At 40.3% G+C, this 22,949-nt stretch overlaps 2 protein-coding genes across 2 annotated transcripts in view; one reads left to right on the forward strand and one right to left on the reverse strand.

Moving 5' to 3' along the window:
• Positions 1-2,300: 2,300 nt before the first annotated feature.
• LOC132659530 (uncharacterized) lies at positions 2,301-7,299 on the reverse strand. Its single transcript, XM_060413666.1, has 3 exons — positions 7,217-7,299; positions 6,485-7,175; positions 2,301-6,012 (listed from the first exon to the last, which is right to left on the reverse strand). Exons 1-3 carry the CDS (start codon positions 7,297-7,299, stop codon positions 5,812-5,814), a joined length of 975 nt encoding a protein of 324 aa, XP_060269649.1. The 3' UTR covers positions 2,301-5,811.
• TMTC2 (transmembrane O-mannosyltransferase targeting cadherins 2) overlaps positions 6,857-22,949 on the forward strand; it is a 435,678-nt gene continuing 419,585 nt past the window's right edge. Inside the window, exon 1 of the mRNA XM_004006230.6 lies at positions 6,857-7,618. Coding sequence (XP_004006279.2) covers positions 7,536-7,618 — 83 coding nt within the window. The 5' untranslated portion in view covers positions 6,857-7,535. The remainder of the gene's footprint in view (positions 7,619-22,949) is intronic.

The raw sequence follows: 22,949 nt of genomic DNA on the forward strand, positions 1-22,949 counted from the left end.
CAAAAGTATCAAAGGTAATGGATCACAACCTTCCAGCCCAGCACTGGCATATGATTAACTCAGGGAGGTGGTCCAGAGGAATGAGAGGCTCCTGATCCAGGTTCCCATCGGTGTTCAGCTTGGAACTGATGAATTTCATGTTGACATCATTTGTTCATTTCAATCCAAGGACTGACTCTCTGGAACTGATTGCCAAGAAAATAAATGCCTTAGCTTCACATCTACCATTGCAGACAACCTCTTTTCTGATTAGTTTGTATATCACAGGGCAAGATCTTCACACATGTGAGGGTGAAGATATTTGTTGTTTTGTGCATTGAAATTTCAATCCTTTTCTTGGAGCAAAACATGTAAAAATGAAAGAACAGAATGAAAAGAACAAGAAAAAAATGATAAAAGAATAAAGAGTATTGGAAAGAAAAGTACAGGATAGTGGAAGACTATATGTAAGGCCATAAATGTAGAATTCACTTGTAATTATTAAATAAGTTATACAATTTAATTAAATTTATTGCAAAAGTTTTAAATGAATTGATTTTTGTCATTTATTTAATAGGAATCTAATCATTTTAATAGGAATAATAAGTGGATTTAACAGGCTTTATGACATGCAAGTATATAGTGGTGTTCTTAACATAATAAAGCGTCTTTAACATTTGGAAAACCAACTAAAGCATTTATACAAGTGGCTTAATATTATTATATAACATTAATTATATATGATATATAATATTATCGGAGAAGGAAATGCAACCCACTCTAGTACTCTTGCCTGGAAAATCCCATGGACGGAGGAGCCTGGGACTATAGTGCATGGGGTTGCAAAGAGTCAGACATGACTGAGTGATTTCATATAATATCATACAATAATACAATATTGATGAAATTAATTATATTAAAATAACATAACATTATATAGTAATTATATATTGCTATAATACATTAATAATATTAAGTCACTTGATAAATACTTTAGTTGGTTTTCCAAATTTTTATTTTCATTAATACTTTTATTATTGTATTGAATTTTGGGTTATGCTTATCTTAATTATTCCTCATAGATGGTGTGGATTATGTTAGGAAAAAGTCTATGCATGCTTGAATACATTTATTCTTAAAAATATATGGTATGCATGTACGTTTTATGGGGGAGTTTCTATCACACGTTAGAGTGTGGTCTTTGCAGGTGTCTATATCAGATTTGGGAAAAATCAAGCAAAAATGATAGACAAAGAAAGACTTCCACAGTGTTTTATCCTGAATCTTTTGAGGGATAGTAGAGGAGGGAAAATATGGATTTAATCAAAACACCTTGGCTATAGCCAGGAATTCCCTTTCCTGAAATAGATCCTAATAAAGATATGGCCTTTTTAATGGGAGACTACACTGAGTTAACAAATAGATTTTGGAGTTAAAAGACATACATTTCAAATGTCAGATTCATCACTTAGAGGCTGTCAGACTATGGACAATTTCTCAACCTTCATTTCCTTATCTGTAAAATATGGTGGTAAAGGTACCTATCTCCCAGGGCTCTTGAGAGGATTAAATGAGATCACAACATAGACTGTGCTCCACAAAATGCCTAATACCTAAAAAGTGTTCAGGGCCCGTAGCTGTTTCATAAAAGCGGGTCACACATGCCTGTAGAGATATTAGAGCAAGAGGAGTCAGGCTAAATAAAGCTTTGACCACTGTGAGGAGTAGGCAACTAGCTTTTAAGGGAAATCATTGTGTTGTCCAGCGTAGTAGCCACTAGACAATGTTGCTGTGTACATTTGAATTAATTAAAATTAAATAAAACTTAAAGTTTAATGCCTTAGTCACTGTACTTTATATGCTCAGTAGCCACACATAGCTGATGGCTACCACATTGAGGAGCATAGGTATTAAACCACCTTTGTACAAAGTTTTACTGGATGATACTGGCTCTAAAGAGTCCATTCAGGTTGGGCTAAGCATCAAGGCAATATTCATGAATAACTGGTTAATTTACCTAAGGTCCACATCAAAACTAATCTTCTTTCTACTTTTTTTTTTTTTATTATATGGAATCTGAGTCTTTTCAAAACTCTGTTAGCCAAAATTCTGTGCCATTTTCAAGCTGTTAGAATATTTTTGATCACTGTTTATACCAGTGCATGTAATAGCTTTCAGAGAGATTCTATGAAGGAGGCCGTCCTTGGTTTGTTTGATTGAGTTTTTGAATTCTATCATTAGCCTCAACATCTCTGCAATTATCCCTATCTGGTTATTAGCACGTTATTTCTACACTCCTCCTCCACCTCCACGTCTCTGAACTGGAAGCTGGGAGACTGGGAGAGTCTTAAAGTGATCATTCTTTTAGCAGCAGCTGGTCCTTAACTGCCCTTGGGGACAGAGGGGGACAGGATCTCTGTCCACTGCTGCTTCTTCCTAATTACATTCCTAATAGATGGCAAGCGTGGGGATAAAGTGTGGTTACACTGGTAGCATCTACAGGGTAGCATTTTAAGGTATGCTTGGAAACGTGGAAAGGTAACGTGTAGCGAATGCATTGACTGTCATTAGTTACCCAAACAGCCCGGGTGCCTCTTTCAGCTCCCTGACCCACATTTCACCCACGCTCTGCTGTTTTTCTCCCGCAGGGTTATTTCCTGAGTAAAGCCCAGAGCTTAGGAGTCCCTCAGCAGAAAGCCCTGTCCTGACCTCCCTTAATAGGCAGTTTCACCTGCTGGGCTAGTGCCTTTCTGCTTCCTAGTCAATCTGTTAAGATTTTAGCAGGAGATTCTTGGATACCTTTTCACAAAACATATGGGAGATTGTAATTACTTTGGCCTGGTACAATTTTAGAATTGAGAGAGCAAGGACGAGGTGCAAATCTTCTGTTCATAAATAACCAAGTCTGTGGGTGCTTTAAAAGGCATCCCAGGCAGCGGGAGAATTTATGTGCCACATTTCACCCTTGGCACACCTTCCAAATGAATTGTTCAAAGGGAAGTTGTATTAGGACAAATAGAAATGACGACCAAGACCAGATGTGGATTTTTAGTTAATATTTATGCAACACCCAAAGGGAAGATGGTATTGCGCAATAAACCAGAACTGTCTTAGGCAAATAAGGAAATCTTTACCCCAGGGAACTGGCACTGCAGAGGTATGAATTATACAACAAAGGACTGGGAATACAGAACAAACGCAGGGTAGGTCGGGGCAACTATAAAAAATTATTCATTGAGGAAGTGGTGAGGTAGCAGATGTGTGGAAACTACTTGGGGAAAATAAGGGCTTAGCACTTTTTTGGCCAGTCTTGTATCTAAGGTAGAAAACTCAAGGCAGCCAGCTTAATTTCTTTCATCTGTGAAGAGCAATAGCAACTTTAAATAGAATATATATATATATATATATATATATATATATATTTCAGAACTCAGGCAGCAGTCTCAAAATGGGTAAGTACACCTTAATAAATTAAAAAGGAATGTCCTCAGGTTGGAAATGATCTCCAAGGAGAGTGATGACATCTTTACATCTTTAATCTGATTTCTCCCCAAAGTTGTTTAAGGAAGGTTGAAAATGCAAGCATCGGCTGCTTCTGAGCCCTTGGAAAGCGGTGAAAGAGACCAAGGCTTAATGCACTGGAAGAATACTGAGACCCACGTTAAATTATAGAAGGAAAATGTGTTAAAAGCGGCTGGATTTCCAGCCTTTCATTCATCAGGGATGGCAAGATGTGGCACTCTGTGGCATCTCTCACAGTGTCCTGTGCTTCTAATTCGGAGGAGCTGGAGATGGGGAGAGGAGAAAAGGAGGGGGCAAGGGAGGAGTATAGCAAATGTTCCTTTAAAACTGTTGGAGTCTTGAAAATGGAGACAGCTCTGGGAAATGCTTACAAGCTTTTAGCAGGCTGAACCCAAAGCTCTTATACTCTCATTCCTCTGAGTCCTCTTAATTATCGAACAGGGCTGTCTGTGACTTCCTACCTCTCCCACTTTCCTGCAGAGTCGATGCATTCTTAAGAAGGTTTAACCTACTTCCTCCCTCTCTCCTTTGTTAATTTTTCACTATCTCTAACATTGAGAACAAATCAGCTTGCCCTATTCTCTCAAGATTAAAGTTTGTGTATTTTCAGTTGTTATAGTTTCTGCTGAACATATTTACTTGTTTATTTCTTGTCATTTTTTTTTTCATTTTAATTGTCCAGATATTTATAGGTGCTAGGCATCACATGGGAAACAAGACTGATAAGGTCCCTGGTTTCTTGGAGCTGCTCTTCTGGTGTTGATTCTAGATACACCTACGATGAAGAAATTAATGCAGGCAGATGGGATAGGGATCGCTGGTGGAGAGGCTACTTCCTAAAGTGTGGGCTGGAAAAGCCTTTCTAGGCAATGACATTTGAACCAAGACTTGAATGCTGAGAAGGAACTGGAGAAGGTCTGGGTAGAAGGCATTCCATGTGGGAGAAAGTAAAGTGTAAATTCCAGAGGAACAGGATGTCTGTGTGGCTGGGGCACTGGAGCACAGTGAGATGGGGAGAGTCACCGGGCCAGATGGAGGCTTGGCTGGTTGTGGTAAGGATTGGGGTTTTATTCCATGTATAACAAGAAGTCACTGAATATTTTTTTTTCTCCCCTAAGCAGGGAGTTCATAGGGTTTCAAAAGAATCCTTTATTACCTGAAGTTATAACTGAGGAGCGGTGGAAATTACAGAAGCAAGGAGACCGCTTGGAAAGCTTCTGCATTAGTCCACGATGGGAACGTGGGTAGCTTGGATGAGGACTGCAGCAGTGTGGTTGTGATGAGATGTGTTTCGCAGGTAAACATATGGGTTGTAGTTGATAGCCTGAAGGATAAGAGGAAGTTGGAGAGAATGAAAATGAAAGTGTTAGTCACTCAGTGGTGTCCAACTCTTTGCAAGTCTATGAGCTGTAGCCTGCCAGGCTCCTCTAGCCCATGGAGTTCTCCAGGCAAGAATACTGCAGTGAGTAGCCATTCCCTTCTCCAGGGAATCTTCCTGACCCAGGGATGGAACCCAGGTCTACTACACTGAAGGCAGATTTTTTACCATATAAGCTACCAGGGAACCCTGGAGAGAGTAATAATAATAATAAATAATAGTTACCACTTATATTTAATTTAGGTAATAAGGGCTTTACATATGTTGACTACTTTCATCTTCATAATTATGTGCCCAGAGAGAGGTATTACTATCATCACTGTTTTATAGGTGAGAAAACTGAGGAACAAAGAGGTTAAGTGACTGGCTAAAGGTCACCCAGATGGGAAGCACTAGAATAGGGACTCACACTCAGGCATCTGATTCTAGAGAAGCTTGATCTTCTTCCAAGTGTCCTAGGATCCAGTATCAACAGGTAAGTGCAATGGAGAGACAGAGAGGGCCTTTGATGGGTCAAACTTTTTGACAGTGGGCAGAGGTTATGAGGTTAAAAAGAAAGAAAAAAAAAGGTAAAGATCAGCCCCTACCTTTACAGATACAATTCCCTCTTATGTGCATTTACTTTTTTCCCAAGGCACAAAAATGGAACCATCGAGCATGGCACAATATAATGAATATTCATGGTTTCATCTATGTCTACATCGATTTCCTCGTGAACTCAGGAAAAGATGGAGCTTTGTTTTGCAGACACCCAAACCACGGTACTTGATTTTCAGGCCACTGTTAGACATCCTGGGGATGGGGGTGGTGGGGGGTGGTCAATTTCTCCAGGCCGTTTTGGAGAACTTGCTGGTTAGGTGCTGGTTAGGTTTGAGAGGCGGGGGAGAGGGGAAGTCGGCCTCCCGGGGTCAGTTTTTTATGCTTTGCGGCTGCTAAGCAGCAGGGGGCGCTGCAGCAGTGTACTTCGTGGTCCAAGGGAGCCGCTCATCCAGCCGGAAAGGCCAAGTCGAGAAGAGGTGTGGCAGGCAGCCCACGGTCCTCTTCGGTCCTGCAACTTTAGTACCCAGACCTCGTTCTCCACAGACCATTCTTCTACACAATATTTCATCATGTTGGATGCCTTCCATCCAGTCCTGCATCCGGGCGGAAAGGAAAGGGCATTAGCTTCCAGTCTTTCTAGGTTTAAGCATAGCGCTGTGCTGGGTCGTTAAGACGTCTCTTCTCTGTGTTCGTTCTCCCAGTCCGACTGACAGTTCCCTTGAAACCACGAAAAGCCGCCGCAGCTGCGGGTACGCCTGGGTGCGTGCTAATCTTTTTGTCCTCTGTTGGGGTCCTTTCTTTTTAAGCTAACTGAGGGACTATTTCCCTCCCCACCCGTCTCTCCATTGACATTCGGGACAAAGGTCGGCTCGGAGCTGAAATCTCTCCCTCCTAAGATGCCCCCTCAAACTCGCCAACCCCCACTACCCACCCCATTTCGGCTCCTGCACAGTGAGGGTGTCTGACGCGTTGCGTGTGTGTTCGTGGCGACCAAGTCTGCAACACTAGCCAAACCTGTTCTTCCTCTCCCGGTCCCCAGAAGTCTCTCCAGCTGACTGGACTTACGCCTGGCATCGCTTGGCACACGCAGCGCCCGGGGTTGAGATCCTGCTGGTGCCAGGCGCCGCCAGGCAGCAGAGGAGCTAGCGACCGCGTCCTCCCGGTCTCATTTCTCCCGCGCCCAGGGCGCACTCCAGCTACCTCTTTGGGCTGTTTTCCAGCCGTCGCCCCTGGGTCCCCGCGGCTTCCCAGACTGAAATCGAAGGTGAGCAAAACGGGGGGAGGGCGGGAGGTGGGAAGGCGGAGCCTCCCGCCCGGGGAGAGAGTGGGAGGAGCCTCTAGCCTAGGGGGTAACGTGGGCGGAACCTTAGGGGGTGGGTCTGGGTGGGGAAAGGGGCGGGGCGATCCGGGGATGGAGGGTTGGCCACGCAGGCGCGGGGGGACAGCGCCGAGAACCCCACGCGGGAGCTTCTGGAGGCTCCAGCCACCGCTTCTCACTTCACTGGATAAGGGGCTAGGGCCGGGAGGGGAGCTAATAAAGAGTGAATGAGCTGCAGCCGCTGTGGCGGCCGGAGTCTGCCCGAGCGGCATAGGAGCCGTGCGCCCGCGAGGCGGCGAGGGGAGGCGGTTTGCCTTGTCCCTCCCAGCCGCCCTTCTCTCTCTCTCTCTTCCTCCAGCTGGTCCCAGAGCCCGGCTCGGTCCGGTCCCTCTGCCCCCATCCCGCACTCTCCCACCTTCTCCGAGTCCCACTCCGCACCTAGGGCGTCCCGCACTGCCATGGGTTAGGGTGGCGGCTACGAGCCGCGCGAAGGACCAGCCTTGTGCATCCGCCGGGGGACGCGGAGCCCGAACGCCGCTTGCCGCTCGCCGGCGCAGGGCATGGGGAGCGCGGTGTGAGCCCGCACCCGGGGAGGACGCAGGAGCTGCGGAGCCGGGCGAGGAGGAGAAGGAGAGCGGTGGATTGGAAGGACCCGAGGGAGGAAGGAAGGGTGGGGAAGCGAGGGAAAAGTGAAGCTGGGAGGAGAAAGCGGCAGAAGGTGGGGATTGATGCTTCTGTTTTTTGTTGCCGCTGCTGCCCTCGCGCTGGGAGCCGAGCCGGAGGGAAGGCGGTGGAGAGATGATTGCAGAGTTGGTGAGCAGCGCTCTGGGGCTCGCCTTGTATCTCAACACCCTGAGTGCGGATTTTTGCTATGATGACAGGTAAGGGGTAAGAGGAAGGGGTGACGGGCTGCCTGGGGACTCCGTGGTGGCTTTGAAGCTTCCCGCTTTAAGGCTGGAAGTGCATCTTGGAGGGACTATTCCTGCACCTGACGGCTTAGGAGACGCGTAAACATCCGAACCTAAAGCAAACATTCGGGATGCGGGCGCACAGGGCGGGCTGGGGGAGTTTGGGTTCTTACTTTGCAGCAGGTTCCTCTCCCTTGCTTCTAGACTGTTGGCAGACGCTTAAGTTTCTTAGCGGAAGTCTCAGCAATTTGGGAAACTGTTTAATGAACGCATTAAAAAACAATTCTTAGGTATTCCTTGGTGCAACAAAAGCACATTGAGCGATTTTACGTCTGGGCTGGAAGGAAGCTGCTCCCTGCACTCTGATAGATCTTCCCTGTAACGTTTCCTTTTATTGATGGGACACTTTTATTTCCCGAGGTTGAAACACATTTGACAGTTGCCCAAATAGTGGAGAGATCGCACTGTTCCAACTTTCCCTTTTGACGCGTGGTGTACATTACTTTGCGCCATGGCAGTGCTGCGCCCCCGCCTCTCGCACAAATCAATGGAGTATTACTTTATAAAAAGCCTGGGCCTTCATTTCTGTTTGGGAGTTTTACTTTCGAAGTTAGCGATTCTTTTGTGCTAATTGGGGGAAGAAGACGCCCCTAGAGACTGAGGTTGTCTTCTGCATTTGGGTTAGTTTGGGTGGCTAATGAGACCTGAACTGTGTTGTCAAAGAAACTGCATCGATTTCTGGGAAATGTCACAGTTGTCCTCGTGTCTCTACCTATTTTTTTAAACGTTGTTAGTGTTTAGAAACTGATGAAAAGCTCCATTAGGGGAAATTCCAATTTGTGTCTTTCCGGTGACTTAATCTGGCTACAATGAAAACAGATGCATAATTAAAATATATTGGGGAGAACAGCACGCCTGGCTAAACTTATTAACCGTCCTGGGGTGTTTCATGCTCCATTGAAATTAAACCATCCAAAAAGTGAGCACAGATTTACTTTGACAGCTTTTCAGCAGCCTCTCTGGGTTATGGAAAGAGAATGGATCCCCAGGGTCAGGGCGAGGCAGGGAGTGAACTTAAGCAAAGTGGTTGACAGGGAAGAGGAAGGTAGAATCTTCTCTAGATGGTGATTAGCCTGATTCTATATCCTCTGCTGTGCCCCCTCTCCCACTTAAAAGCGTGTTCCTGGTTGTAAGCGTTAAGTCACCAAATCTTGGTTCACACCCTGGTCTGTTACGAAATCCCCTGGTAATAGATGCAAGAACATCCAGCAGACCCTTCTCAGTGCCTTTTATGTGAGTGTCTATCAGATACTAGTTGATAGAAAGCCTCTGGTAGACATAAACTTTTCCTTAACTTTCAAGCAATGTGCATGCGGGCTTTGGCAATTATGCTGCAAGCTCTGAGAAACAAATGGTCTGTGTGTAAGAGTGATATGAGCTGCTTCTGTTCCCTCCAACTTTGTGTTACTATGCACCTGCTATTTCTAGGGTACTGGCAGAGAAAACTCTTGCTTTCCGGAGTTGGGTGACTTTTCAGTAAAGTGAGCTCAGGGGAGAATCTGGGCTGTTATTGGTACTGTTGGGGACAGTTTGAAGAGTAAGTATTTAAGCCAATAATTAAGAGCTTATATAAGGAAGTAACACTGTAATACTGTAACTATTGTAGAACACTGATAAATCAAGCATCACTGGCGTGGTTACTCTTTATTGCTGTCCAGTTCTTTAAAAAGTAGTCAGAAGAATCTATCCAACAAAGATTAAGGCTGGGACTCAACTACATTTGAATATACTTTTCTCTGTAGACTTAAAGTTTATTTTGTGTTCTTGACTCCTGAGTCAGAAGTGTTAGTGTTGTAACTTGGACAGAGTGTAAGTATGATGATAAATTAGTTGTGCTTTGATAGTTGGCAATTGTTGTAAGTTCTTTACCTGCTATAGATTGAATGGAGTGTCAAAATTCCTGACATACCTAGCTACATAGATGAATTCAATGTGATAATTTGCCCATATCATGTAGTTGATGCATGCCCAATAGATGATATATAGATAATATATACCAATATGATATTGAAGGCCTGTAAATATAAATTATAGTTAGCTACAATTTGAAAAGTGTATTTGACTCTAGTTTTCCTAGTAGCAGAACTGTGTGTGTGATTACATATTTTTCCGAGTATGAAGTCTTAACCAGTATCCCTTGGTTTTTATGAATCCTAGAAATTATGAAGTACGTATGACTAGGAGCGTGAAACTTACTCGGTGTCTGCATAGCGTGTTCAGGTAGTTCAGTACCAAGGTGAGCTGTAGATTGTGACTTTCCATGTAGACTTTCTGACCACTGCTCTAACTCACTGGTGTGAGAAGGGGAACAAAGCTGGGAGTGGCAAGTGGAAATTGTAGGAGGATGGTCATGTGTTTATTTCCACCACTCCATTTCAGACTACAAGGACTCAGGTGTGAAACTTGTTTAAACTACATCTGTGGTTTCTGCTGCTTCCCTGCTTTCCCAGCCCTCCCCAAAACTGTAGTGAAATATGGTTTCAAAGGAGAGAGCCGTACTGGGAGTGAGAGAGCAGCTCAAGGAGAGAGATGACTTTTATGCTCGACTTGGTTAGTGAAATCAAGACTCTGCATTTTAGCTGACGAATCTGGCATTTACTGTAGGAGGGCTTTCTATTGCTTCAGCTTAAACATTATTGCTGTGGTACTTCTCCAAGTTATCATTTCTTTTAAATATAGTGATCAAGTTTACTTTATAAACTATATATGTAATTACATTCAGTGTTTGATGTAGCTTGGTTGAAATTAAGTGGTAATCTGAAACCTTCTTTTAGCAAAATCAATTTCCCTATGGTAAAATTTAATATTTTACAAGTGTTTCTGTGCTAAAGTTAAGAATATGTCTCTAATGTGATGAAACAAACAGTAGAAGAGTGGAATTCACCATATCTGATGAAAAAGCATATATGGTTTCAGCTTCTTCCCCCTCTCCCCTTGCCTTCAATCTAGTAATAACTGTATTGAATCTTAATTTGTGGTTAGAGTACAATTGGAATTATAAATATACAGTCATTGCTAAATTTTAAGTCATGTTGCATGTGAATTCTTGAAGGACCGTTTCATTTTCTGGAGAAATTTAATTTTAGGCTAGTGGGGAAAACTTGCTGACCCAAATTTCTCTGCTCTCTGACATATTTGTTGAGGATAACATTGCATCACTTTCCCTTCATCCTCTTTAAAAGTCCTGTTATGTTTTGCATAAGATAACACCAACAGAGGTGTCAGTTTCCTTCAAAGCAACAAAAGTAAAACTATAACTGCTGTTTCCTACTCTCATTTCATTTTGCACACGTCTTCTAATTGATGGCATGCTTTTTATAGTAGATAACAAGTAAATAAGTTAATGCCACAAATTCATCGTTTTATTCTAATGTGACTAAAATAACATATTAGTTTAAAAAGACAATTTTGAGTTTCTGAAAGTAGGAAATGGGCTATGTGGCCGCTTTGAAAAAAATTTTTCTTATTGCTCATTCTGCAGTTGTTAAACTCAACCATGATCACTAACACTGTCTTTGGGTTTCTTAGTTACTGGTGTGCAGTAATTGTGTAAAACTTGGTGAAGCAACTCTACAACAGGAATTTCTACTCTTGAAATCCAAACCACCCCAAAGTCTCAATAGCACACTCCTAGTTTAGTTATTCATCTAGATGTAAATGTGAATCTCAGTTTAAAAGTACTCATTTTTTTCCTGGATGTCATAAAGAGTTTCATTAACAGTATTTAAATGAAGAAACAGAGGATTTAAAGTATACACACAAGTTTGTTTTTTTTTAATATATGTATTTCTTTTTCTAAAGATATTAAACTGGATTTTCTACTTGATCTTTTAATGTTATTATCAGTTTGGGCTTTTGACTGGGTATAAGAATTTCTTGTGAAATGACCCGTTCCTCTAACTTCTCTGTAAAATGTTCTCTCTAGTAAATTTGCCTTGGACCAATCTGGGTTTGTTATCTTAAAATTGTAGTACGTTCAACCATTGAAGATGTGTCTGATATTTAGTAAATGAATGTTTAGAAAGAATTACTATAAAATCAGAGTAAATAAGAAAGAAGTTTGCTTTGTATCTAAAGTTGTCTTTTCAGGTCTTTGCTGGAAGAAGCCAGTGTGTACAAGAGTGTTATTTCATTGTCATTTCTTTCCCAGTTGAAAATGTATTGAAAAAAAAAGGCCAGTGGATACAATTTACAGTTTATAAAATATTTTATAGGACATTTTATTTTCTAGCTAAGTTTTGACTGTTTAATCACGTCTATGTGGAAAAAGTCATTCTGCTGTTTGAACAAGTACATCTCTTAACAGTATATTAAAATTAAGTGAAGCCTGTATGGATTGCTTTGCCTTACCTCTGTTGAGCTTGTCACATGGGGTTTATCCTAGCAAATGACCCAAATACAAGCACTGAACGGACACGCACAAATGCCATAGGGAAATTTCTTGCCAGCCATCTGTCTCTTAGTTGCTTTCACATATAAATGTACTGTATTGGCGGAGGCGGGGGGTGAGCTGCCTGTATTATTGCATATTATCAGTTTACATCATCTTGTCATCTGCACTTAGTTTTTCAAAGCTAATGTACCTCTGTAGTAACACTGAATTCCCTGCTGCTATAATTCTGAAAGAGCTTCAGCCTTTTGGATTCCAACATGAGTTAAGAGCAGTTTGGCTTGCTAATCTCTTTGTTGCTGTTTAGCATGCTAAAAGCACCTATTTAAAATGCCCTTGATGGTGCAGCTCTTTATCAGAGGTGAAGGGTATGTTTTGTTTAAACCCGGCACCTTCAAAATACTGGTAAAGGACAAAGTTTACCCTTAAGGTGCTCTGGTAAATGTGTGTCTGACAAACCTACTTTCTTATAACCTCATTATTCTCACCCAACATGCTTTTAACACACTAATATTCATCTCTTAAGTTTTTGATTCTCTGTTGGAAGCTAAATCTTATATGAACTTGGAGTCCTTCCTTAAATGGCTTCACAAAATTGACGAGTGTGGCAGCCTTGATGGAAAGGACAAGTGGGTTACTGAATGTAATGACCTTCCCTCTATGAATAGCTGTCTTCATTAAGAGTCTAGCTGAAAAAGAGTAGAGAGCCCATCCCCAGAAGCTACATCCATCTGCTTTTCATGGGATGAGAAAGGTAATATTTTGAATCATTACAGGTGGACTTATGCACAACGCTTGATGGTTTCTTTAAAGATTTGATCTGTACGTGTTTTTGAGCAATAAAGGGCTACATTCATTAATTCACTGATTATAAACACCACTAGACATGGGCTTCCCGTGTATATGGTGCGTGGGACAAACAACAGCTGTTTTCCCTTGTCAGTAAGCGTCCCTACCCGCCTGTCCTTTCCTTTCCTGTACTTTTCCAGGTGCTTGTATAGTGTTTGAATCTGGGAGTCTGATGATAGACATAAAAAAATGCTGATAGCTTGTCCTTTAGCACAGTTGCAGTTGCATTGGCTCATATTTATTTTGATAGATACTCACCGTTTTAAACTTTCACTGGGCTTCTGTTGGCTTCTTTCCCAGAGCATCTGTGCTGAGGATCCATGGTAGATGGTTTGAACTGGATTTATTCTTGATTCAGTGCTCACTGGCACCTTATTTGTACCCGTGGAGGCTTTAGAATGCTTTTGCCACATGGCTCCTTCCTGTTGCCCATGTCAGTTGTTTTCCTTGAAGGTCTGCATCGGCTGAAGTCTTTGAATTAACTGGATTTTGCCTGGCTGGTCATAGGGATTGAAGACTTTTGTGTCAGATATTATTTGGGCTGTATTTTCCAGGCAGTTAATTCTAACAAGATGCAGCACTATTAAATGTCTATTGATCTTCTCCTCTCTGACAATTTAACTTTTCAATTGTATTTGTCAGTTTCTCTGGTACTCAAGGTTTCTTAGAATAAAAGGTATAGTTGTTTGTTTAAATCTTTTAGAGATTTTTTGGGATTACCATTTTGGGTTCATCCATGACCTTTCTTCTTTATAGTTAAGTGGGAAAGAATTGAGTAAGCCCATCTACTCTGGAGAAATTTGAAGAAAGTAGGAACACTGAAATGATTTATTTTCCAGATTCTACATTAAAAGTTTTTATCATGTTTTAAAAGTAGTTTATCTTACCTATGGGCATTTCATCAAATACAGTTAATTTGAGTAACTAGAAATGATTATTTTAGAGATGAGATGGAGAGAGATTTTGAACTTGCTCATGTCTAAAGGATTAATTTGGAAAAGAGATTAGAATTGAAAATTCTAATTCCACCTTTAGATTCCATTTTATTGTGGAAATAAGTGAAATTTTATATACATTTACTTATTCCAAGGCTGTATACACTTATCCCATTGCTTGAGGGCGATGCTGACGTATTTGTTTTAAAAGTACCTTAGAACATCGCAGAGGAGATGCTATTTGCTTTTGATTATTTGGTTTAAGCTTTTGTTTTATGATTTCTTTGCCAGGGCATTTTGTGATATCAGAGTGAGGCCGGGTCTGAAGCATGGCTCAGCATATAGTTCTAGTCAAGAAAACTGGATAAATTACATATTTGTCAAATGAAACACACATCAGTGCCCTTGGAATAGCAGCTGTGTGGTAGGTGTTGAGGCCAAATAAAGTATTTCTTTCCCTTTGTCTTGGATGATTGCCCTTTATTTCTGTGGAATTTATTATGATCCATGTGTGATTATTCCTCAGGAGCATCAAGTTAAAAAAAAAGTTCACTATAGGCTTATGATTATGGTTTAACTAGGAAACAATGTGTAAAAATATTGCCGTGGGGTAAAGGAATTTACTGACATTTGAAACTGAAAAATTCACAACTTTCGATGATGAAAGTGTTGTTTTCCTACTTGTCATTCCAAGGATTATTGATTTCTTTAAAAGTAGAAAAATTCGACTGTTCTAGCCTAGAAATTCTCACTTGGCATCATTTAGGAGTATTTTGACTTCAAAGGATGTGTTATTTGCTGAAAAGTGGCCACTGGGGCAAAATATGGCTCTTGACATTTTGAACATTGTTAAATGATGGCACTGAAGTATTTCAAACAGTCATGATTCAACATTGTTTAAAAATCCAGTGGGAAAAAATGGCAGCCCATAGAACCCTGCATATTTGGAATTCTTTGGGTATTCATTTTAAATGCAGTTCACAAGTTTGCTTTTTACAAAATGCAGTGTTTCTTTCTTTCTTTTTTTTTTTTTGTTTTTGTTTTTTAAAGAAAGATGAATAAGGCTAGTGAAATTTTTACAGCTGGGTCTTTTGGAATTTTGTGTTCTTTTTTTCAGTTGCTTATAAGTATTCTATAAAGGGACTGAAAAGATGCAGGCCATAGCCTTGTTTTTTGTTTTCGCTTTGCTTTCTCAGCTGGGTTATATGCCTATATTCAGAATATTATTATAATGCATATTGTTATTCAGTATTTATTATAAATCCAAGATCATAAAAGTAGTTTTTGAGCGAGGCAGATAAATGAAAACACTTGGGGGTAAGTAAACACCTTGTCTTTGTTAATTTCCGACTTGTCTCATATCTACCATGCTTTCTTTTCTCTTTGGGATATCTTTTGGATTAAAAAGTCAGTAGTCTGACTCTTTACAATATCAGTGCATGTTGAAGTGACATTCCTGCAAATTGTGGCCTCCACAGGGGTGCCTTGGGTGGTGACTGTAGAGATTACATTTTAGGCTTGACTGCTTTTCACAGTTTGGAGGGGACACTTGTCATTATAGAGCCATTTGGGAAAGGGGGGTAAGCTGACAGCTGTGCTGTTCCCCTTGGGGACCTTTCTCATTGTTTTCTACACTATCTTTTGTCCATCTCAGCCCTCCTATCTTCAGGTTTTTAAAGGTGTTATAAATACTGAGCCTCCTGCCTTGGATTGTAAAAGATATCTTAAGGTAGAATACTTGGGTCCAAATATTTTGTCAAGTGTACTTCTTTTAGAATAGGGTGTTTCTCTCCTCCTCCAAGTAATTAACTGCAGGACTGCTTTCCCAAAGCACAATTGAAAAGAGCTCATTTTGACAAAGCAAGCTTCTAATGACAAATTTCCCAACTACAAATTTGCAGAGGAAAAGTTCTCCGATGATGAAGAAGTTTAATCAGGCAAAAAGACATTTTTATTTGCAGAAATAGGCCCTTTAGAGGGAGGTAATTACTTATAGCTGATGTGAAAAACTAGTATACCTGATTTCATTTGGTAAACCTCATTTAAAATAGGAAGGTTATTCTTGTTATTCTATTGAAAGGAAAAAAATGGTGCTGTTGTATCATTGAATTTATATTAAAGAAATAAGGTTTTACACTTGAACCCACTCTTATAGGGATATGTACTGACTTAACCAAAGAAAATGAATTTGAGATTTGAGAAGAAATCTGTTATAAAGACTTTAGTGTCTAGACTGAAATTATCAACTGTAGTTTGCCATGCTGCTGCTAAGTTGCTTCAGTTGTGTCCAACTCTGTGCAAACCCATAGATGGCAGCCCACCAGGCTCTGCTGTCCCTGGGATTCTCCAGGTAAGAGCGCTGGAGTAGGTTGCCATTGCCTTCTCCAATGCATGAAAGTGAAAAAGAAAGTGAAGTTGCTCAGTCGTGTCCGACTCTTAGCGACCCCATGGACCGCAGGCTACCAGGCTCCTCCGTCCATGGGATTTTCCAGGCACGAGTGCTGGAGTGGGGTGCCATTGCCTTCTCCGTAGTTTGCCATAGGTATCTTCTATTTAAAATATCCATTGAAATGATGTCTTTTAGGTTGCTTCCTCCACCTCTATATTTTTAAAAATCTTTGCATTTTTCTTTTAAAAACAATAGTATTTTTTGCTAATAGTATTCCATGTTGAACAGAAAATGAAATTTCACTGTTACTGATGAATATGTCATCAACATAAAGTAAACCATTTCTATGAGAGACTGCTGCTGCTGCTAAGTCGCTTCAGAGACTAGTACCTACTTAAAAAAACAATTGGGATATAGTTGCTTTACAATAGTTTGTTAGTTTCTGCTGTACAGTGAAGTGCGTCAGCTGCTGCTGCTGCTGCTAAGTCACATCAGTCACATCCGACTCTGTGGGACCCCATAGACGGCAGCCGGGGATCCATATATCCCCTCCCTTGTGGACCTTCTTGCTCCCATCCACCCCTCTCAGTCATCACAGAGCACTGAGCTGAGCTCCCTAAGCTATACAGCAGCCTCTCACTAGCTGTCTGTTTTACACATGGTGACCTATGTATGTCAATCCCAATCTCCGAATTCACCCTTCCTCCCTCCTCCCCCAGTGTTTCTGTTCTTTAGGTCTGTGCAGCTGCTTTTAAGTTCAGACCTGGTATGACGTTGAGGATGCCTGTGGCAGGCAAGCGGGCTTAGACCCGGTCCTCTCTCATAACTACTTCCCCCTCCATACCCCACCTTCATCCTTTGATATGGATGATTATCTTTTAAAAATTCTTCTCAAATGCTTTTTAAATTTTCAGTTTCTTTGAACCACATGAAGGTCTTTATACCTCTCTTAAAAGCACATTTTCAAGCTGAGGTTCTTGTTGGATCTCTTTCCATCTATGTATGTGTATATGTATTTATTTCTAGATCATTGCTTTCCAAACTTCAGTCTACCTGCTTAGCACCTGGGCTTGTGAAAATGCAGATTCTGCCTGGCTCCTGTCTAAGAGTCTGCATTTCTGTCATTCTTAAGTGTGATCAGTGCTGCTGATTCATGTAATGTACACGTTAGCTTTGTGTGTTTTACAGACATTTGGAAAAGACTGCCTAAATTCCTGGATTAAAAAAGATTTAGCATAATCTTTTATATCTCAAAAGCATATGAGTTTTGCCTTTTTATTTAATCTCTTTGTTTTGTTCTCATATTTGCTTAATCATGACATCTTTAAATTGATCATAAGCATTTGAGATATTATATATATTTTGAAAATGTAGAGAGCCTGCTAAAATCTAGATGATCTCTACTGAAATATCTGTCACTGTCTTGTATTAAAATGTCATCTTCTTTGTAGCATTGCTGTGGAGACAGATGTTGGGTTCTGATTTTGACAAACTGATAGGCAGTTGCCTTAGGCTTATGACTTGAACAGATTTGTTGTTGTTCAGTCGCCCAGTCGTGTCTGGTTCTTTGCGACCCCATGGATTGCAGCACGCCAGGCCTCCCTGTCCCTCACCATCTCCCGGAGCTTGCCCAAGTTCATGTTCATTGCATCAGTGATGCTGTCCAGAAACTGATGTCTAAACGAGACTGTAGTCAGTGCCTTGATGAGTGGTACTTTTATTGAGCAATCCCTTGTAAGGAAACTTGGCTTACATTGCATGAAGAGTCTCTATGTCAGGCAGGCAGCAAAATATAGACAATGAGGCAGCTGAAAATAGCAAAGAGATTTATTAATGATATTCAGGCACTGAGTGATACTACTGGATGAAGGTATATCTACCTTTTTAAATGTGTTAGAAATGCTTGGGCCCCTATGATTTTTTTTTTTTTTAACTTGGTACACTATATCTTAACCTTTGGAGTTTTTCTGAATAGGTGAACTCCTTATATATCTGAAGGTTTACATGCCTACTTAGTAGAAATTGTTTTAAAGAATTTATTCTAAAGTAAGTTATAATTATTTCTTTCTTTTTGAAATACTGCACTCTGTCTACAGTGCTGAAAGAAAGTAGGCCAACAGAAGAGAGTAGCATTTTAGTCTCGGAATTAACACTTTATTAACTAGTACTTGAGGTGCTAAGCCTCTAAAACGTGCTCTTCTAATTGATCAGGAAGTGCAAATAATGATAACAACTGCCAACCACAGAGTGAAGATCAAATGAAATAGTCTGATGAATGTTTTCTGTGTGTTTTTAAAGAGATGCAGGAAGATACAGTTAGAGGGTGCTGGACCAGAGGATGAATGACTCGGTTGTCCCTGAGTGGTTGGCAGCTCACTGTCTTCTCACCTGAAAACAGAGCTGTGTTCTCCATCATGTCCTTGCTCACTTTTTCATTTGGAGTCAGTGGTTGAACTCCTGCTGTCCCAGCTTCTGATCCCCGACCCTGCCACACCCAGTCTCTGCTTCTAATCTCTGTTCACCCTTTGATCAGTTGTCCCTGGTCTCACCATGGAAAGCAGGTTTTGTTCTCATCTATACCTTTTCTCCGGAGAAGGCAATGGCACCCCACTCCAGTACTCTTGCCTGGAAAATCCCATGGGCGGAGGAGCCTGGTAGGCTTCAGTCCATGGGGTCGCTGAGGGTCGGACACAACTGAGTGCCTTCACTTTCACTTTGCACTTTCATGCTTTGGAGAAGGAAATGGCAACCCACTCCAGTGTTCTTGCCTGGAGAATCCCAGGCACTGGGGAGCCTGGTGGGCTGCCGTCTATGGGGTCGCATAGAGTCGGACACGACTGAAGTGACTTAGCAGCAGCAGCAGCAGCATACCTTTTCTCCAATAGTTTGGCCACCTGATGTGAAGAGCCAACTCATTGGCAAAGACTCTGATGCTGGGAAAGATTGAGGGTGGGAGGAGAAGGTGGCAACAGAGGATGAGATGGCTGGATGGCATCTTCGATGCCATGGACATGAGTTTGAGCAAACTCTGGGAGATGGTGAGGGACAGGGAAGCCTGGTATAGTGTAGTTGTAGTCCATGGGGTCGCAGAGTCCGACACAGCTTTGCAGCTGAATAGCAATGATTCCTTTTCTGTTGCTTTCCCTATGTTGCTGGTTTCTGTGCTTCTTTTGGATAGATATTCTGTCCAATCTGGGTACTTTTTTTCCTTCTGCAAGGTAAAAGGACCAATTATAGTGCCTCGGGTGTGAATAATCTTTGGTACTCTGGTTCTGCTTCTAGGGCGTACTGTTACTGGGTACTCATGGTCTCTCTGTTCAATAAAACCTTTTTTCTTTTGGGAGTATGTTCAGAGTCAGAGCAGTACTGGCAGCCCAGTGGTTAGGAAAGACATATGTCAGATAAGCTGACGTTTTTCCTGCATTGAAGTGTTTGTGTTAATCAGTGGTGTATTGAGAATTTCCAATAAGTATGCTTAGCACATGTACTGGAGGGTGACATCTAATATCTAAGCCTGGTGATACAATTTTGTAACTAATTAGAATTTTTTTTTTTTCTTTTAGAACTTTCCAAGCAACAGAGTGGCAGAAATTAAGAGAGACCACAAGAATTTTGAAATCAGATAGCCTAGGGGTCTAATCCCAGGACTATTACTTGCTAATTATGTAATTTTGATTGTTACTAAAATTTTTCTAGCCTCTGTTCCCTCTTCTATAGAATGAGGATAGTAATACCTACTATATAGTGTTGTTGGGAGAATTTAGTAAGTTTTATAAAGTACAGTGCTAGGATCTTAACAAGTACTTCTCTTAATCAAGAAAATATTCATTAATTCTATAGCTGATACTTAAAGATAATTATTTAATAACATCTAAAAATATTGTAGAATATTTAGGAGTTTTTCTTTAAAGCCAATATTCAAAATTTAAACTTATTTCTGATAATTTTTCACTTGGTATTTCAGATAGAATTAGTGTCACTGAGAGGATTCAGTGAGCTATATTAAGTAATTACTAATTGTAAAATTCAGTTTTCACTTTGGGTGATAGGCTTGGACAAATGATTTTGAAATTTAACCATTATACACACACATATGGATATATGTATACACACCAGATTTTGCCAGTAAAATGTTTGTGGTATATACTCAATTACATGTATAACTGATTCACTTTGTTGTATACTAATTCACTTTGTTGAAACTAATATAACCTTGTAAATAAACTATACTCCAATAGAATTAAATTATTTTAAAAAATTCATTGGCAATCAATTAAAAAAAAGTATATGCAAAAACCAGAACTCAGATGTCTCCCTGACATCTTCACGGCAAAGTAATTTTCTTCTTTAGATTAGATGATAGATACTGTGTGTAGGAGCACATGGAAAATTATGATTTCTTAGCATCTTGTAAGAGTTATTTTGCTCTCTGATGTATATCTTAGATTTTTCAGGAAAATCATTATTTAAAGACATATCTTAATATTAAGATATTCCTTATTAATATTAATGAGAAAAATCTTCATGAAAATATGAAGTTATTTTGAATATTGTTGCAGAATGTTATGTTGAATTAAGAGTGCAGATTCCAGGAATACTTTTTTAAAAATTAATTTATTTTAATTGGAGGCTAATTACTTTACAATATTGTGGTGGTTTTTGCCATACATTGACATGAAATAGCCATGAGTATACAGGTGTCCCCCCATCCTGAATCCCCCTCCCTCCTCCCTCCACACCCCATCCCTCTCGGGGGATATCCCAGGACCACTTTTTATATATCTTTCATTTTACAGTGAATCTATTGGGTATAAAAGCTCTGTTCTTTGAAGCCTTTTCTGGGAAACTTGTTACTCTCTCACTGACTTGCTCTTTGATCAGGACCTATGACTCATATTAATTTATTTACAGTAGTTCTGCCTTTAAGAATATTGATCTCCCTTTCAATTCAATAGATCTTTCACATGTTTACTTATCACTTGACACTAACATTTCTGGCTTCCTTCCCTGCTTCCTGCCCTCGTCCCCTCCAAACAAGAAATACTTTCCTTCTCAAAGTGCAAGTAAGCTTAGGATGTTGAAGGTTTATGGAAAGATGATTTCCTCTTTAAAGTCTAGGTGTGGCTCTAATGATTTTCCAAGGTTCCTCCCAGCTTAAAGCAGGCCACAATTTTAGGGTTTGGGATTTGGGTCCATTTGTCTAAAAAATATATCTGAAATTGGCCACTGGGGGGCCATTGATAATGTTTTCAGTAAAACATTGTGCATTTTGCTATGTATACAGTGGAAAATGAGGCACTAATACCACCAACCATATGAACCGAAGATGTTTTTACCTCAGCCATAATCATCATTTTCATTCTTATGTGTTACCTTCTTCTCAGTTGGAATGTTTACTCTGTTCCTATTGATAACTAAATTCTAACAGCAAGTGGCAAACTCTTAAAAAGGAGAGCACTTTTCCTTCTTGTTGGATAGCAGCCTAGTTTTCTCTAATGCACATCTGTTCCTTGGAACATTTTTAGAATATTCAGGTGAAAATTCACCCAGTATTTTAATAAACCAGATTCTGTTACTGATGGGTTAAAACCATTTTTGTCATACTGTTTTAATTTATTAAAGGGAAACGACAAATGGTTTCTGCACGATGGCTCTCAACTCTCTGGGAGTAATTTAAATGAGTACAAGAAGCCAGTAATTCAGGACCTTATTAAACATGCCTCAGCAGTTGATTTCTAAGGCTAAAGAAAAGTCCAACACCTGGATTTCTCCAGGGTGAGGGATTGGATGGGAAGAGGGGTTATCTACTATGAAGGAGAAGCTTAGATTTGATGAATAAATAAATGAATTTTGGTGAAATTTGGAGGAGGTGACTTGAAGAGGATTTTGCCCCTTTCTTGTTTATGATACAATGTTTTCCTCTTATGATTTAGAGGAGGGATCATTATGGAGAAATCAGGATGGGAGACAGAGGCACTGCAATGGAAGATGGGTCATTTTGATTGAGTACTTCTGTAGATTGGAACCAGGGCAGCAAATGATTGTCAGCTTCTTGAGGTTAAATCAAGACAGGTTGTTAGAATGGAATCCTCTGAATTCAACTCCATTTGTTGGAAAGTGGTTCTTTGGTATCTTAAATTCTATGACAGATTTTGATTGCATGCTGAATTTGGGGTGTGTGTTATAAGACAGCAGCATATTTGTATTTTTTTTTTTTTTGAAAAAGGCAGTTATCATAAAAAGTACCCAGATGTTTATCTTTGTGTACTTGGAATTTGAATTCTGAGGATTTATTGTTTTGGGAGAGGGTTGAGTTTATTTTTCTAACTAAAGCCTGAAATAATTAGCAAATTTAATGTTAAATTGGAGACTTTATTCATATACTCAACCTTCAGATTTAAGGTAGACCATAAATGATATTTTAAAGTTAAAATTGTTATAAATGCTAAGAATAATCTAGAGTTGAAATTTTGACTTCTATTTTGTGTCAGCATTATTTGTGAAAACTGGTTGACAGAGAAGTTCAAAAATTTTCTGTAAAACCTAAGTTATGAAAAGAACATTATTTACTTTAAAAGTTTTCTCTAAACCTGAATAAAAACTTAAACGCAAACCAGAACTTAGCCCGAATGTTTTTCCTTTGAGCATCACTGGGACTCTATATCAAAATAGAGTCAATGC

Source organism: Ovis aries, chromosome 3 (assembly GCF_016772045.2).
Source record: "Ovis aries strain OAR_USU_Benz2616 breed Rambouillet chromosome 3, ARS-UI_Ramb_v3.0, whole genome shotgun sequence".
Classification (NCBI taxonomy): Eukaryota; Metazoa; Chordata; class Mammalia; order Artiodactyla; family Bovidae; genus Ovis; species Ovis aries.

Excerpts from the sequence above, each read along its gene's own strand:
- LOC132659530 (XM_060413666.1), bottom strand. The coding sequence starts at position 7,299 with ATGCCCTGCGCCGGCGAGCGGCAAGCGGCGTTCGGGCTCCGCGTCCCC. Across the intron at positions 7,176-7,216 it reads GCTGGTCCTTCGCGCGGCTC|GTGCGGAGTGGGACTCGGAG; the intron begins GTAGCCGCCACC and ends GGGACGCCCTAG. Across the intron at positions 6,013-6,484 it reads TGTGCCAAGCGATGCCAGGC|GACTGGATGGAAGGCATCCA; the intron begins GTAAGTCCAGTC and ends GCCCGGATGCAG.